Source organism: Dreissena polymorpha, chromosome 10 (genome assembly GCF_020536995.1).
Source record: "Dreissena polymorpha isolate Duluth1 chromosome 10, UMN_Dpol_1.0, whole genome shotgun sequence".
In the NCBI taxonomy this organism is placed as follows: Eukaryota; Metazoa; Mollusca; class Bivalvia; order Myida; family Dreissenidae; genus Dreissena; species Dreissena polymorpha.
Genome location: NC_068364.1, coordinates 44519436 through 44538631, shown reverse-complemented (window position 1 = coordinate 44538631; position 19196 = coordinate 44519436). Strand labels below are relative to the sequence as shown.

General features: G+C 37.4%; 1 protein-coding gene across 1 annotated transcript in view; it reads left to right on the top strand.

Annotated features, from left to right (window-relative positions):
• LOC127847844 (uncharacterized) overlaps positions 1 to 16976 on the top strand; it is a 73868-nt gene extending 56892 nt beyond the window's left edge. The window contains exons 8-19 of the mRNA XM_052380039.1: positions 56 to 219; positions 7116 to 7150; positions 7663 to 7752; positions 8331 to 8439; positions 9479 to 9661; positions 12402 to 12561; positions 12808 to 12927; positions 13594 to 13645; positions 14814 to 14927; positions 15826 to 15969; positions 16274 to 16406; positions 16733 to 16976. Coding sequence (XP_052235999.1) covers positions 56 to 219; positions 7116 to 7150; positions 7663 to 7752; positions 8331 to 8439; positions 9479 to 9661; positions 12402 to 12561; positions 12808 to 12927; positions 13594 to 13645; positions 14814 to 14927; positions 15826 to 15969; positions 16274 to 16406; positions 16733 to 16952 — 1524 coding nt within the window. The 3' untranslated portion in view covers positions 16953 to 16976. The remainder of the gene's footprint in view (positions 1 to 55; positions 220 to 7115; positions 7151 to 7662; positions 7753 to 8330; positions 8440 to 9478; positions 9662 to 12401; positions 12562 to 12807; positions 12928 to 13593; positions 13646 to 14813; positions 14928 to 15825; positions 15970 to 16273; positions 16407 to 16732) is intronic.
• The last annotated feature ends 2220 nt before the right edge of the window (positions 16977 to 19196 follow it).

Genomic DNA, 19196 nt, shown 5'->3' with positions numbered 1-19196 from the left:
TGTCGTGTCTTTTCTTTTAAACAATATTATTCTAGCTGTTCGAACTATATTTCAGTCGCCGAGCGATTTGAGTTTTATAGATTCCAAGAAAGTGGAGTCTGACCCGTCGTACCGGGTGGACAGTAACTACACCCTGACCGAGCTCGACCTGTTCTTGCAGCGTCTCAAAGCTAAAAAGACGGTACTTCCGGATTACAATCATGCGATGTTGTTCCTTGAGTACGTATCCGTTTGTAAACTCCAAATTTAATATAACCTTTTAGGGAAAAACTGGGCCTAAAGCATTTTTGTTAAGTGTCGTCCCAGATTAGCTTTCGCAGTTTGCAAAGGCTCAGACGGGTCGACGTCTGTTGAGAAGAGACATCATTTTAACGAAAAATTCCAAAAAAAAAGCGGAGAGTGTCGTCCCTGATTAGCCTTTGCGGCCTACACATGCTGATCTGGGATACTGCTTTAAGCACATGCATTAAGCCCATTTTTCTTAGATCGAGGCTTAAAACGTGCACAACGCGTGGCCGTCGGTCTGACATATTTAACGACTCGGTAATCTGCAGGTTTGTCTAGTGGGTCTCGCGATCTGAAAATTGGCACGCAATGCAGGCTATAACAAAACTGAATACATCAACTGGGATACAGCAGACAGGTGCAATATAAGCTATATTATATACTAGGTATAAATCATTTATCGGCATTACTTCACTGAATTCATTCTGTTTTATTTTGTATTGCAATCTGTTAAAAGTTATCACAGTGCACTTTATTTGTAATATGCGGACCCTTGTTTTAATCAGGTACAAGATAAGTATTGATGCAAAGCATCAACGGGCGTCGAGAATTTCACTGTAAAAGGCACTCAATGAAGTTACATGGAACGATTTTTTTTCTACTGAAAATATTAATATATTGGCCGATTATAACCATTATCTATGATTATGTGTTATAACCCCCAAATAACCATTATCTATGACGTTGTGTTATAACCCCCAAATAACCATTATCTATGATTTTGTGTTGTAACCCCCTAATATTTCATAGTTCATTTTATTTACATTGGTTTCCTTTTTTTACTGGCATCCGTGTGCAGTTTTCATTAATGGAACAGAACTGTGTAGGTTTAAAAAAAAATCTGCTTCATCTTGTAAGCGTAATTTCATATTTTTCTCAACTTCAAGGGGAGATGATTCTGAACTTATTCTTACGTTGCTCATTTACGATAGGGGTTGAGTACTCATTGATATGAAAACACTGTAAAAGTTTTAATGTGTTTACGAACCCCCCCCCCCCCTCCCCACCCCTTCACACATATATTTCATGGGCATAATAAAAACAAAAAAATGGTAACAATAAAACAGCATATTTATTTAAACTAAAATGTCTACATCAAAACAAAATGTTAACATAGAACACAAATAAAATAATTTTATTCTACTGCGGCTCGAACCTTGGGCCTCTCATATGTGAAGCGAGCGTGTAACCACTACACTACGGAACCGCTTGAAAAAATCACCTTCTTACTAAGATATTAATAAGCTATTAATAGTCGGTTTAGTTGTAAACCCGGAAGTTTAAACGCTGGATAGTGAGCGGGGTTAAAGGTCCATACCAAAGGGTCCATACCACTGGCAAGATACGGGTCAGGCCTGCGGCCTTCTATATGTGGTTCTTAAAACAAAACCTTGTAGGTAAGGAGGACTTGATAGAAATGAGACTGGGGTGCTTTGATGGTGCTCCTCATTGATAAGCGGCTGCTTCCTTAAGCAAGACTCATTATTACAATTAATAATACGTGTCGCGCTTTGCGCTCTATAGCGCCTTTATTAGTAACTAGGTGGTTCCTAGGATAGTGGAACAAAGAATGTTTTAATGTGTTTACGAACCCCCCTACCCTCTCACACATATATTTCATGGGCATAATACAAACAAAAAATGGTTACAATAAAACAGCATATTTATTTAAACTAAAATGTCTACATCAAAACAAAAAGTTAACATAGAACACAAATAAAATAATTTGATTCTACTGGGACTTGAACCTTGGACCTCTCACATGTGAAACTAGCGTGTAACCACTATACTACGGAACCGCTTGAATGATCACCTTCTAACTAAGATATTAAGGTAGTGGGAGCCTAATGGGTACTTTTTCAGAAACACTCTTTGTTATTATTTCCATATAGTAAATTGTATATCACAACTAATCGCAAAATTTTAAAACTTTTTACCAGTCGGTTAACTTTTTATACTTGGTTGAATACACCTACCCCTTAACTCGGTTGGACGTTTTCTATAGATTTACACAATGTCCAAAATACATAGTTTTTTTTGTAATGGGATATACATATATTTTGACAATTAACTTAATAAACGTATTCGACGGGATTTTGTTAGTAGATACAGAATTTAAAAAGTGTCATTTAAAGAGAATTGTGCCTTTGATGTCCAATTATATATGAACTTATCTGGATAAAATGGCAAAAACGACAACTAATGGTTCAGTGACAAGAAATTTTAATTACGTTTTATGTCACTTGTAGTGTGATGAAATGCATGTATTGTACATATTTATTTAACCCAACATATTTTCTACACACTGAATGAATTTCAGGAAGTTTTACCGTTCCTATCTCAAGAAATTTTTCTTTCAGTATGCCTACCCCAATTCATTTTCACGCAATGAATTTAAGTATAAATTTGTATATCATTTCTTTTTGTTTTTTTTAGTTGCTTATTAAAAGCTACAGTTATAAACCATGACATGTGAAGAAATTTAGCTAACTTTGAATTAATATTGATATGATAATACATAAATAAGAGCACAACATAACGGGTGCCACGCTCGGCTGCGAAAGTTTGTTAGAATTTTTTTTAGAGGTCACAGTGACCTTGACGTTTGACCTAGTGACCCAAAATGGATGTGGCGTGTAGATCTCATCAAGGTGCATCTACATATGAAGTTTCAAAGTTAAAGGTGGAAGTACTGTGATGTTAGAGGCAAAGTTAAAGTTTTATATTAGAGGTCACAGTGACCTTGACCTTTGACCTAGTGACCAAAAATGGGTGTGGTGTGTAGAACTCATCAAGGTGCATGTACATATGAAGTTTCAAAGTTGTAGGTGGAAGCACTATGATGTTAGAGGCAAAGTTAAAGTTTTATATTAGAGGTCACAGCGACTTTGACCTAGTGACCCAAAAATAGGTGTGGCGTGTAGAACTCATCAAGGTGCATGTACATATGAAGTTTCAAACTTGTAGGTGGAAGCACTTTAATTTTAGAGCCAATGTAAAGGTTTTAGCACGACGGCAGACGGCGGACGACGAAAAGGCTATGACAATTCCTCGGAGTTTTCTCCGAAAACAGACAAGCTAATAATACAATCTTTAGGTCACCTAAAGTCAAAAGGAAACATATAAATATAGGCGCAGTTCACCACAAAATGTCAAAGTTGTCCCAATATTACGTAGCATAAAGATGTATAATTAACATGTAGCACAATAATATACAACATATATTTTAATGAAAACAGCCAGATTAATGACAACTAGATGTACATAATTTAGTATCAGTATAAAGCCATTGCGTGATTTTGACTGGCCGCGTGTCATTTGAAAGCCATATTATCTCGTTCCGTCACTTTTCGTCACTGAAAAACTGACCTATTTTAGGGACCACTTTAGATAAAATATTTTTTTGCGTTTGTGACTTTTGGTAGTCCCTCATTGTTTTAAGCAATGAAAGTATCCCTAAAGTCATTCTCTCCGGAACTAGAAAATATGGCTTTCAATTGACACAAGGCCAGTCTATATCCCGCAATGTTTTCAGCTGTTGGTCGCTTTAGAGTTCCTCTATGCAACAGCACGTCTAACAATCTAATGTTCTTTGCCTTTAAGGCTTTTCATGACTTAATCAAACTGAATTATGGATTGCAGTGACAGTAAAGATGTGGGCCATATTGTCAGTAGTTTTACATGTTTTAAGCAAAGATCCCAGTGCTTGAACACCATCAGGAGCACTGTGGGCGTTGCAGGTTGCCTGGAGAGCACGTTCACTAGATCTTCCTGTTTGTGTGACTGTCCAGGATACGATTTTTGAAAACCGGCAAAGAGTCAACAAAACTGCTTACACAATTACAAAACGTGTCAAAACAGTGTTTGTTCAGCTATGCACTAACCGAAACCGGAAAATCAAACATGCGCCCATTATGAGCAACAAAAATGGCTCTGGGAAACTTTGCAAGCCACATCATACAATCATTATGCCATGATCATCAACAGAGATTCCGTTCACTTTCTGAGCTTCGGAAGAAATTGGCACTGTTGTCTTCACATATGTCGAGAACTTAAAACCCGTCTTCAAATGCACAGCAGCAATCTGAGTAATATCAGGCATTACTGTACCTCGAACTGAAATACAAAATTAAATTCACACAATGTTTATTTCATGAATTTTTTAATTCCCCTTTAAGTTTTATTCTGACGCCTTATATAATCGTTGGTTATGAGAAAAATCAATTTTCAGCACAACAAGCACATATTGACAAGTCGTAGAACTCAAATTATCGCTTGTGAAAAGAATTCACCATTTATATGAATAGCTCAGAATTGTAATAGACCTATGCTCCTTCATATGATTTATTACTAAAAGTAATGAATTTATTTTAAAAAATTGTAATATTTGGAAAAGCTTTTAAAAAATTTAATAACAATCACAAATATTTTTAATAATGTGCCTGCCATTGGGTTCTAACCAAAAATCTTTAAAAAAATGTAATTTTACCAAACCATGAACACAGTTTCTTTAATAAAACAATTTTTATTAATATGTTTCATTTAACAGTTGATGAGAAAAAATACTAAAGTTTGGCACCAGAATAGTCAATAACAGTGTATTAAAAGTTAGTTTTTACACTTACTCCATTTCTTTCTCATAAGCATCAATGGCAGCCTTGTTAGACGACGCAGTTGAGATTTTCTTGATGGCCTCTCCAGCACGAGCCTCCATCTTCTTAAGATTTCTATTTGCAATAAGCGTTATGTTTAGAGTGGTTAGGAAGTTATTTACCTTTACCGGCCTGCCCAAACTGACTTTCATTGCTGAAAAGAGAATTGAAAATGATACAAACATGAAAACGAAATTAGGCCGTAGTTACTTAATAATGACGTCACAATGTATTTTCATAGAATCCATTCGTATCATCATTACATTATTAAATAACATGAATGAGCAATCAATTCGATTTATCAACAGAAATGCGAAACTAAATTTGAAAACTGAATATGATGGACACCGGAATGTTTCTTATATATCACACGATAAACAAATATTCACTGGGAATGACACTTGGAATTTTAAGGGGTCTGAAAATGTGTAAGAAGTACAAAGACCAATGGCAATTGTACAATGATTAAACATTGATAGAAATGGCAGGTTGAAAAATGAAGACATGCATACCTGTTCCAAGTTTGGTATTTACGTCAAAGCATGGCATTCCCCTGATCTTGAGATGGTGATGCTTTCCATAAGCAACACGGTTGACTTTTTTACAGGCAGGGTTTTCACAAACAACGTACACTGAGGCCATTTTGTAGTTCGCAAACAATGTTATATATTGTCAAAGGAATAGGACACAGATTACAAAACTGACCATACTGTAATTTGTTTGGCAAAACCTCCAGCTCAACGAGTCAATCAATCTTCTTCCTTACCTCCACCCACTTCTGCTTACTCTTTTCACGCCATTTAGCAAATGCGAATAGCTTTTACGTGAGTCATTTTCACACAAATCGCCATCGCAGAGCTCGGTAAATGAATAATTATTATCGAACACAACGTTGTTGATCGGTGTTTGCTTCTTTTTGATTTTGCAAATCGCTCGCTTTTATTTCGCACTTTCATTTTGCTAAGAAAATGTCAACAACCGTGACGTCATGAACACAAATATATTTTACGAAACGAATTAATTTAACTTATATTTGTATTGTATAGTTATCAAATCTTAAAGAGATAAGCAAATTTAACTCTTAAGTAAAAAAACACAAATTTATTTCGTGTATTTAGTATAATTTCCGTACTTTACCGTAGATATCGCTTATAGCCGAAACGCTTTCCGAATACGGCGATATCGACCGACTATTCCCGATCTCACTAGGCACCTACTGCCTTAATAAGTGACTGTAGTGTAACGGTTATCAATAAAGCAATTAACCGTGTAATCGCTGTCGTCTTGTAAAATTGAAGAAAATACGCGTTAACCAAAACTCGAACAGCAAAAGTCTGCGCTATTGTTAGAAAAATCACAAAATAAATATATTTTGATTATGTTTTGTTTTTATACAAAACCAGAAAGTTTCGCGTATTTGCCCAGTCCCTGTGATCTCTCCCCTGTGATCAGTTTGAATTAAAACAATTAGCTTTGCATTAGTGGCAATAAATGTTGTAATAAATCTCTTAGGCACAAATACAGTACGTATTTACACTAATTTACACAAAAAATTCCCAATATGCAAGATATTTTTAAAACAAAATTATAAACATTGATCCTTAAAATAACTTCTCCTCCCAGAAGCGAAAAAAATGCATTACATACTAGTCGCCGCTCTCCAGAGCGACGCCAAATAAATATAAGACAATTATTGAAACACTTTGAGTTAAATATCCTTCAGCAATTTGATGAATGAACAGCACCAATGAAACAGCGATGGAAGGATCACTTTCCCCATTTATGCCAAGCGTCTAGAAAAAAGGCCTTGGCAAACAGCGTAGACCCAGTTGAGACGCCGCATGATGCGGCGTCTCATCTGGGTCTGCGCTGTTTGCTTAAAGGAATTTCTGTAAGAAATATTCTAAATATAGAAAAAAATATATCAGACATCCCTAATTTTGGATATAAATAGATCCAATTCAGAAGGATGGGAGAGTTCACTAGGCATAACTGGGTTAAGAAGCTGCTATTAAGTCTTGTAATATGACCGACCGTCATGCAAATTGCAATTACAATAGTGTTCACACGACTCTCTCGGATTATAATGTTTTTACGTGAGATTTTATTTTCGAAATACAAACATGAAAGAAAGAGTACAGATGTTACCCTATACCAATGTGCATACGTATATTGTAGATATGCATCCGCCAGTCTGGGGGGAACGGTTCTAGGTAAGGTATAAACATGAATTTATTGCGTTATACACAACGGTGAGCTGTTGAGAAAAAAATGTCTGCATGTGTTTTAGTAAATTACGTATTCGACATAATTTTAATATAAGCACTAACTGCATATGAATACATTAGTTAAATATAATCAAAAGTTCGGAGCACTGGCATGCAAATGGCAAATATGCATGTACCGATTAATGAAATTGACAATTAAAAAAGTTGTGATTGTTTGTAAACTTTTTGTAGATAGCAAATTTGTCGCTAGAAATACAAGAACATAAATAGTTAAAAACTAATTTGCATGAACTATATTATATAAAAAAAACAGATGTGGCTCTAGCCGTTGGCATCGTTAAGTATATACGAAAATGTGTGCATGCAAACAAACGAAATTAACATTTGAAATCAAAGAATATTAGAACTAACTTGCATGAAATAGATTAGCATTCAATCCGCAGCAAAACTCTAAATGCGCATGCGTGCATTCTATACCTTGCACGTGCTGCTTGCAGCCTCCCAGGTGCACCAACACGAGGAGTCGGTGTACCGGTACGACTCCCAACCCGGACAGTCGAGCAATGGAATCAAAGCTGACGTAGGAGGTTGGCATGGATACCTTGGATGATATAAACCTTGTTTTGCGAAAATTGGGCTTAAGGCATGTGCGTAAAGTGTCGTCCCAGATAAAGTTGGGCAGTAGGCTACGGCTATTCAGGGACGGTAATTTTCGCTAAGGCTGGATTTTTATTAAGAGTAGACTTTCGTGCCTAAAAAACCAGAGCAATACTTAACGCATAATAATTTAACCCCCTTTTCACAGAGCTACGCTTATATTTGTATTTTCGTGGTGAAATGGGCATGGCATTCGCATAATGAATGCGTTTATGTGTATCTACTGTACTTATCAGTTAATAAACAGGTGTTCTTTTCGCCGAATTATTTACATGCTAAATAGTTTTTGTAGTATAGAGTGATATGATATAAATTAATTAAATACACTTTGTAAGAAATGTATTTTTTTGACAACTTTTGTATTTTTATAAAACGTGTATCTTACTTCAAGAAAAAATCTAACATGTAAAACAGCAGTTTCACATCTTTGACAGATTTTTACCCAAGAAGTATTTACATAATATATCATTAATCTTACGCATACCTTCTCACCCCCATCACCACACAGGCACGAGTTTTGTGAGTGGTATCTGCTCGGAGAGCCGCGGTACCTCGCTAGTCGTGGACCATGGGGCCTACACTTCCGCCGGCATAGGCACGCACGAGTTAGGGCACAAGTAAGACCGCGTTTAATATAACATCGGTACCCGTTTAAAAAATGTGTGTATGTTCCATGACACGGGTCCAAGATTTTAATCAGGAATAAAAAAGCAGAATGAACATTCGCAACCTTTACATCAAATATGAGTTGTCGTAAGGTTTGTATATCATAGATTTGGGTTCTGTTCGAATACTTGCCACGTATTATTTCACCATAGCATATTTTATCACGCAATTTTGATGCATTCGGCCGACTTCGCCACTTGTTAAAATTTGAATACTGATACAAGCTGGGTATTTTTAAAATGATACGGTTAAAAACTAAATTGTAAATGTGAACAATTAAAAGAAGTGTTACTCAAAATGAGCTTAATTTTTCCATTGAGAAAAAAACTGATGATATTTATCATGTAGAACTGTTTTCATTTGTTTTGAAAACTCCTTAATGTTACTTGAACTTGTTGTTGGTTTATCTTGATCCGTGTTACTGGATTGCAAGGTGAAATAGTTAAGCATGTGTCTATAACCTTATCATTAAAAGAGCTTCGCTCTGGGGTGGTATTCCAGAAACATCTTAAGTCATTTCTTAAATAATTTCACTTAAGTTAAAAATTACAATGTTTTGTATTTCTTTACTACATAAGGAAACACATGTTTTTTTGGCATTCCTGAAATACCATTGGCATAATGATGTTATTTAAATCTATATCTTGATGCCGATCTATTGCAATATGAAATGAAACACTTAAGAAAATTTCCCAATTTAAGAATAAGAATAAAATTTAACTTAAGATGCTTCTGGAATACGACCCCTGAACAAACGGGGTTTAATGCATGTGTGTAAAATTATTCCGCACAGGCTAATCCGGACGACACTGTCCGCATAAACTAGATTTGTGCTAAGAAGAGACTTCCTTTAAACCATAGATACAATCAGAACGGAAACAATCATTCCTGTTAAGTCTGTGCGGACGGCATTGGCTAATATTGGACGACGCTTGACGCACATGTATTAAACTCTGTTTCCCAGAGCGAAATTTATTTTGAATATTGCAGTCTGGGCGTGTATTTTCACGACGGCGAGGGTACGGCACGCACCGTCACGTGCAACGCTTCTCTGAACTACGTCATGGCTCCCGCATCGTATCTGATAGACGCTGGGAACCTGCAGTACAGCTTCATGTTCTCCAAGTGCTCCCTGGACCAGATACGGGATAACCTGGATCGGCTCATCAAATTGTAAGGACCCTTTTGCACGAGTATTTCAATAACTTGAGATATTTCCAAAAGTAAAGTTCTTAACGGTGTGATAACATTATGTTAAGCCAGTGTGTAAACCCCTGAAAACCCCGTTGATTCTGCACCCTGGATACGGCAAGCACATGTTAATCTTATTTACATCTTGATTTTTTGCTTGCATCGTATACATTCATGTTTTACAATTTAAAGAGTTAATAATTTGTATCTGTATTGATATGTATTCCTGTGCCCCACGCAAGCATTTCATAAACAGCGTTATAACACCAAGCAGTATTATATGACGTCTATATGACGTGTATTATCCCTTGCAATAAAAGGAAATATAATAGGTAGTCGTGAGTGATCAAAAACATATGCCGCCGCCTGTAAATTAAACAACCATTGAACGTTTCCTTGAACTGCCCAATGCTTTACCGAGGTTATAAAACATTCAACATGAAAGGATAAAGATGATCATGGCAGTTAACTGAGTGACATCAATATTGAACGTGCAACATGTATTGTGGTTGTTAAAGAAGCCGCGGTTTCATCTTTGACGTGATGGCTCAAACATGATGATGTAACAGTTCAATAAACATATGAGTCGCGTTCTGAGAAAACTGGGCATACCGCATGTGCGTAAAGTGTCATCCCAGATTAGCCTATGCTGTCCGCACAGGCTAATCAGGGACGACACATTCCGGCTAAATTGGATTTTTGCTGCTAAGAGACTTCAATTAATAGGAAAATGTCATAAAAGCGGAAAATGTCGTCTCTGGTAAGCCTGTGCGGACTGCACAGGCTAATCTGGGACGACACTTTACGCACATGCATTATGCCCAGGTTTCTCAGAAAGCGACACATATAAGACTGTGATGCACACACAAATAAGATCAAGGCTGGATAAAGTAATCCAAGGCGCAATCAGTTATCAAAGATGTGTAATCAAATACAAAAACGAACGATTGTATTTTGAGATGATTTCACCTGATTTTACCTACTCCTCATTAATTTTCGTCGTCGATTCATAAAGAGGGATTGAATAACAACATTTGTTTCCGGCTTGGAGACACATATTGGCAGCGACATTAAAGTAATACCAAACTGTGTTGATGTAAACAATCTATGTAGAGGACGAAAACCAAATATCATTTTTTCGAACTTTTCTTTTTTATTATTATTTTACAATGTTGTTTGTTTTATTGTTAATACGTGTATAATTTATAATTTATTTAGGTCTTAACTATATATTGTATTATGTTTTATTTTTGTTGTTTTTTTGGCAGATAAAATTAAGCAAAAGAAGAAACACAATTAGCCAATCATGGGTACTGTCACTCTCTGTGTTACAAGTAATACCGGTGTGCAAGAATTTAATTTTATGCTACAAGTTTTCAGTGCGGATTTTGACGCATAATTATACTGAAAAATAATAATAGCTTAATGTACAAATACATTACGAATATGAACAAATACTAAAATATGCTTCAAGGTCGAGTCTTGAACTTTTTACCATTATGATATCGGTTAAGGTCCAGATGTCTATACATGCATATTTACAGTTGTCTGTATCAATAATAACAATAAGAGATCATTCAAAACTCGATTGCGCAAAAAGAAGCATTAATGTACTGTAACGATTTTCATTAGACGAGTTCGATATATATGGGCCGCGCTATGAGAAAAGGGGGTTGAATGCAAGCGTGTAAAGAGTCGTCCCAGATTAGACTGTGCAAACCGCACAGGCTAACCAGGAAAGACATTTCCTCTTTTTATGATATTTTTCGTTTAAAGAAAGTCTCAACTAAGCAAAAATCTAGTTTAGGCGGAAAGTGTCGTCCCTGATTAGCCTGTGCAGACTGCACAGGCGCATCTGAGACGATACTTTACGCACGTACATAAAATCCCCTTTTCACAGAGCACGGCTCATATATACAAGGTTTTATCGCCAGGTGCCATTAAAGAACTGCTATAGTACCACCTGGTAAGAACATGGTAACAGCTGTGATCGGATAAGCTGAAATAAATGTGACATTATCTGTATTTTTTACCTTAGATAAATGTTGTAATATTAATATTAAATTGTGCCTTGAAAAACACATCAATAATAAGAGACATAACACGCCGTATATTGTATTTTTGGAGCTAGCACAATCGCCGTTAAACTTAAGAACCGTATACGTGTCATAGCTGATGGAAAAGCCCGACAAAACAAAAACGTAATATTTAATTTTGAGAAAAATAGAGCGTGCAATCCGGTAGATCTTACCCCTACCGAAGGGCGCAAACATGTGCCGACTACTAGTGATGTAAATCTAAGTACACACAATACAGTCGCTTCCCTTTAGAATAACGACTCGGCGCTCAGTAACCGACGGATTCAATCCCAGCTTGGCCGATGTTTAGACCGAAAACGGTATCGCTTTACTATTCACAAACCAACTATATTTAAATAAACAAGCGTTATATGCTGGTATGACTGTCATAAAAAAAAAGTGTACTGAGAGAAGAATCTTGTAATTAGAAGTGTACACAGTTATCTAACATTTTAGCACACAGCTACACTAAACATTTAAGCATACAGTTACACTGAAGATTTAAGCACACAGTTACACTGAACATTTAAGCACACAGTTACACTAAACATTTTAGCACACAAATTTGTAATAATTTAGTTGCTTTGTATTAAATCAAAGTAACACCATTTTAGTAAAATGGGTGTGCATGCCTTCATTTACAGGGGCAGAAACTGTCTACAGTGCAGCAATCGAAAGCGCACATCCGCCGACGACGTGCAGACCGACGCCGAGGTGCAGCGGCATATGCAGACACTTCCGGGAGCCATGGACGACGTACACAAGCAGTGTCATCAGTTGTACGGCGAGGGTTCGTTCATGTGTGTAAGTCCTATATAAATGTGATCACTTTGGTTTATATATAATTCATACACATACATGTCATTAGTTGTACGGCCAGGGTTCGTAAAGTGTGATAGTCCGGTATAAATATGTTCACTTTATAATTTATACACATTTATTTTATGTTTTTTGTTTTTCAATCACTACACTATTCTGGTATATAAGTCGTGTCTGTCAGAGGCAGTAGTCACGTGACAACATACTGTAGTTCTTTGCTTATATGTGTAGCCGCCTGCCACGGTCGAGGAGATGTGTTACCGGATGTACTGTTACGATCCCAAGCGAAGCGCATGCGCAATCATCAGCGAGCAGATGGCAGCTACCGGTACACCGTGTGGCAGATATAAGGTAAGTCTATCAGATTATCTTTGACCTAACTTCAGTCAGTGTCTCTAAGTATAAAATATATAACATAGTGGTGAATATATTCGCAGGCATGTAAAAGTGTATTATTATTTGTAAATAATGCATAGTACATGCTGATTTTCGAGAGAAGACATACGTTAAATTAGGCAATCATGTATAATTGAGCCTAGTTCTGAGAAAATTGAGTTCAAGGCATGTGCGCAATGGGTCGTCCGAGATTATAGGTGTCGCGTTCTGAGAAAACTGCGCATAATGCCTGTGCGTAAAGTGTCGTCCCATATTAGCCCGTGCAGTCCACACAGGCCAAGCAGGGACGACACTTTCCGCCTTAACAAGATTTCCGGTAAGAAGAGACGTCCTTTAAACTAAAAATACCATAAACGCGGAAAGTGTCGTCCCTGATTAGCCTGTGCGGACTGCCCAGTTTTCAGAACGCGACACATATTGTGCTCTCCGCACAAACTAATCAGATACAATACTTTCAACCTGTAATGCATTTTAGTGTAAAAGAACATCGCATAACGAAAACAATCGATAATTGCGAAAGTGTCATCGTTTATTCGCATGTGAAGACTGCACAGGCTAATCTGGGAGGGCACTTAACGCACATGCAATAAGCCAAATTATTTTGTTTTCAATTATCTTCAGGTCTGCAAAATGGGGAAATGCGTCCCGGATTCGAAAGGCATCGATGTACCAGGTATGGGCACACACTTGGTATATTACTTGTTATACATCGATGTACCAGGTATGGGCACACACTTGGTATATTACTTGTTACACATCGATGTACCAGGTATGGGCACACACTTGGTATATTACTTGTTATACATCGATGTACCAGGTGTGGGCATACATCACTATATGACTTGTTATACATCAATGTACCAGGTATGGGCACATACGAGTATATGACTTGGTATACATCGATATACTAGGTATGGGCACATACGAGTATATGACTTGGTAAACATCGATATACATGTACTAGGTATGGGCACACATGAGTATATGACTTGTTATACATCGATGAACCAGGCATGGGCACACACGAGTATATGACTTGTTATATATCGATGAACCAGGTATGGGCATACACGAGTATATGACTTGTTATACATCAATGTACCGGGTATGAGTACACATGAGTATATGACTTGTTATACATCAATGAACCAGGTATGGGCACACACGAGTATATGACTTGTTATACATTGAAGTACCGGGTATGGGCACACACGAGTATATGACTTGTTATACATCAATGAACCAGGTATGGGCACACACGGGTATATGACTTGTTATACATCAATGAACCAGGTATGGGCACACACGAGTATATGACTTGTTATACATCGATGTATCAGGTATTGGCATACACGAGTATATGACGTGTTATGTTCAAGTTACATGTTACGATTACATGTCATGCCATGAACCTTACTCTCTCTTAATAGATTTAGCTATATCAGGCCAGTCTTATGCAATGGCACGAGCCCGGCAGGAATGTAGGTAAACCATACGAACTAGTTATATATATGTGTAACGAAAAGAAGATTTATTACAATGATCATCTTAACAGTAGACTTGGACACGTTATGCGAAGTTATTTATTTCAGTCTATGAATACTAATGACCTAAATTGTTGTTAAAATTTGGAGCCGGCTGCCTCAAATGTCTGCGCTACATTTAGATTACTGCTGTACATTTCCTCCAGTGTTTCAACGACAGCCCTTCCCGCTTAGTTTATTTACTATAGTTGCTGTTAGTTAGTCTGAGTATATTTACAGGACCTCTCAGCGTCGTCCCTACTGTCCCCTTGTGCAGACTTGAAGTATAGATATTGTTTTATTGTGATCTATTTATAGACGACTGTCCCTACCCTGATCTCCCGTCACACGGGGCCCACTGCGAGGATGCCACCCCCTATATGTGCACCAACGAGAAATTCAAACAGAAGTGCTGCACGTCATGCAATAAAAGTAGGTCGCTGCGTATGAGAAATTGTGGACAAAAAACATCACTGGACAAGCATCAAATTTTGAGTTTTGCGCCATACATAGCTGTTACGATATAAATATGGCTGGTTAGAATCGATATCGGTTTTAAACATACTGTAGTTAAATATATTTCGAAGATGACCCATTTTTCTTCCTTTAGAATCAGTGGATTTATGAGCTGTTCATTTATTTTGGTCGTGCTCTGTGAAAAAGGGGTTTAATGCTTGTGCGTAAGTGTCGTCCCAGATTAGCCTTAGCAGTTCGCACAGGCTAATCAGGGACGACACTTTCCGCTTTTATGATATTTTTTCGTTTCAAGAAAGTATCTTCTTAGCAAAAATCAAGTTAAGGCGGAAAGTGTGGTCCCAGTTTAGCCTGTGCGGACTACATACGCTAATCCGGGACGACATTTTACGCACATGCATTAAGCCCCCTTTTCACATAGCACGGTTAATTTCTATTAAAGTAAATGCAGATCACGTCGCATGACAAGCATAATATCTTTATCGATAACCAAGTTTGTTTTCAGACAGAACAATCAATAGTCGAGTTTATATTTATTTTTCACTCAATTCACGAAAATAAAACTCGCATATATTATATAAATTGTAAGAAGCATGCTTAGATTGGGCAGAACTATTTAACCCATTTATGCCTAGCGTCTAGAAAAAAGGCCTTGGCAAACAGCGTAGACCCAGATGAGACGCCGCATTTCTGTAAGAAATATTCTAAATACAGAAATAAATATACTAGACATCCACAATTTTAGAAATAAATTGATTCAATTTAGAAGGATGGGAGAGTCCACTAGGCATAAAATGGGTTAATTCACATATCAAACCGGTTGTCTCAATGCATAAATACCTGCGTTGTTTTACAGAATTTACAGCCGAGGAGGCGTGCAAAGACTCGCATATTCTCATCAACGGTATGACGTGCGAACAGCTGATGACGTCAGTGTTTGGGAGACCGGGATGTGCAAGTGATGTTAACGTACAGCAGATATGCTGTAAAAGTTGTAACGGTATAGATTTAGCTGAAACATGTTCGGATCGGTTCATTTTCAAACTGATGAAAAAGTCCATCCATTTTTTGAAATAAATTGCTTAAGAATTATGATTACTTTATCTGCTCTATCGACCAATAAATATCGCCTACGGTTCCTTTTACATCTTGACGCCTTTGTTTTATGTCATTAGTTCGTTGATCTTTTTAAAACATGTTCACATTATGATGAGGTTATTGCAATATCGATCTTATCTGCTAAGTCATGCCCTCGTGACATTTATAAAACCATTATTGACATTTTGTCCAAAATATTTTTTCAGGATTGTTAAAGACAGGACCCGGAGAAGCGAGCAGTATGCACGTGCTTCTCGGGCTTGGTAGCCACTCTGCACAGGAAATGTATTCGTCACAGCGTGATCAGCGGGAACAGTACATGTTAAACAGATTTTCGAAGTATGCTATCGTTGTCATAAGATATGTAACTTTTTTTTAAATTAAGAAACGTATATATACGTTAGTAAATATATAATTGCATTTTGCTTAGGCCTCATATAAATATGTATCAAATGCAAATAGGCAATATTCGAAACGTTTCTGAAATAATTTATATAGAAAATATAGCAACTATAGATCTGGCCTACTTCAACTGATAGAAAATCTTACATATTATTATATAGAACATAGTAATTATTCAAAATGCTCGACAAGAAATTAATTTTTTAAGACCTATTTCGAAGAAATAAAATATCCATGTAATATTAAAAATATAACTCTTTCAGTTCTGGCTCTAAAACCCCGGCGCAACTTCCGGTACCAAAGAGCGTCCGAGTACCGGACCCATCCGATCAAGATCCGCCCCCGGACTGTGTTGATTCCAAGACGATAACGTTCAATAATATGGCGTGCCCAGTGCTAGTGCTATCAGATAAACGTTATTGCACTAACACGCAGGTGCAGGCTATATGCTGTAAAAGTTGTTTTCCTTATAGGAACCGGTAATTGTAAATAAATGAATACCCAACACCATAATTATGAAGTGCGTTTGTTATCAGAGTACACGTGAGCCTTGTGCTGAGAAACCTGGTCTTAAAGCATGTGCGTAAAGTGTCATCCCAGATTAGCCTGTGCAGTCCGCATAGTCTAATCATGGACGACACTTTCCGCCTAAACTTGATTTTCGGTAAGGAGGGACTTCCTTGAAACTAAAAATACCATAAACGCGGAAAGTGTCGTCCCTGATTAGCCTGTGCGACACTTTACGCACATGCATTAAGCCCAGTTTTCTCAGAATACACGTATGTATTAACACGAGCTGCGAATTGAGCAATGGTTTTTAAATACGTGTCCCTTTTATTAGGCAGGGATTGATTCTATTTCCTCATTTTTTAGGTGTGGCGATCTTCGGTTTTTGTGAGAGAAAAAAGTAATGCGTTTTAATCTCCTTTATAACGGAATACTGCAATTTATTTATATTTGTAAAATGCAATTTACATTGTATATCATTCAACCACTAGTTGTGAAGCGGTTTTCTACGAGTAAGTTAACGCTTTTGATTTCCTGCGTTTTAAACAAGTGCTATTAGACAACGAACATGGAATAATGCAATCAAGAATTATAGTGGACCTGTCTATAACTACAAGATACGTTAACAAACATATTTTGCAATCGACCTGAGTCATATCTGGAATAAAGACACGTTTAGAATAAGACACTTTCAATGCTAACAGAAGCTTGATACACTGAGTGCAAATTTCTGTCAATAATATCAGAAGAACGTTGTGTGTACCAAAGGAATAAGGTTGCGATTTAGAATATCATTGTATCGAGGTCGGATGGGCCAAAGGTGATGTATTGTATTCCAAGAATGATAGATGAAAGACTGAACAATGGAAACATTAAGTATATGAAAGTAAACTTAATCATAGTGCAAAACAAGCGTCCAACAATAATAATGACAAATATCTATCATATTGATAAAAAGAACATGTAATTACAGTAATGAAGTCCGTTTTCTTTTCACCATAATTGGAATTAGTATACTCACTTCGTTTAAACCTTAAAAGGACCTTAGAACCCATTTGCTTTAACAGAGTAACGTCAACAACGGAGCTTCGTTGGAGAAGCCATTTACCCCTACCATTAATTTCAATACAGACTTCCCTCTGTCAGTACCGGTCAGACTAGAAATTAACACCTGCTGTTATATGGAAAACACACACATTTAGAATGTGATTATTATTTTATAATTCAAAACTGTTAGCAATTGGAGCAAGGTGATGTCAATTATATCAGGAGCGATGTACATGTATGTGCATCGAGCTAGCGATTATGTGAATCCGTTTACTTATGATACAAAAGCAAAATGCGATTAATAGTTAATCAACACGCTGAATGAAAAACTGTCGAGGAGAAGGAGATTCTGATATCAAGGGGTCCGTCGTACAAATACAAACTCCAGATTTACTTTAATGACATTAAAATCGTCATATACAATACAAGTTAGTCAAAGCCAGGTTAACAACTGCTGGCTCATACGATATAATCACTTTCTTCAACACGTTTAATATTAAACGACATGAAATACAAGGTATCAGTCATTTGTGCATCAGTCTTTCAAATAGTATCAGTAATAGCCCCGTCACACCGGACTGGCGTCCTTACGGCGACCTAAGCCTGTGTTTCTGGAAATTTCTGATTGTCGTAGTAAGGACGCCAATGAATTTTTCGGTAAAAATGCTGTTTTTCGCCTTCCCGTCACACCCGCGTCCTGGTTTGTGGTTTTCTGCGCAACCTCACGGCGTCCTTACTACGTCCCTGGCGACCTTACCGCGTTCGTACTGCGTCCTTATGGCGACCAAAGCCGACCATACAGCGTCTGAGCGGCGTCCTTTGCGTTGTTACTGCGTTCTTATTGCGACCATAGTCGTTCTGATGACACAATAGACGTACAAAGGACGTACTTATGTCGCAATAAGGTCGCCGTACGGTCGCCTTGCAGTCATTGATCATTTTCTGTGGGTTTGAGCGGCGACCACACGACGTCCATGGCGACCTTACAGCGACCCTACCACGTCCTTACTACGACTACTGCGTCTCTACGGCGTCACTCAGACGTCCTTAACAGAACGCCGTAAAACGCAGGACTTCGGCGACTACTTTGAACATGTTGAAAGTGGTCGCCGTGGGCTCGCGTCCTGAGCAATTTTCGACGTCCTCACTGCATTCTCTTGCGTCCTTACTGCG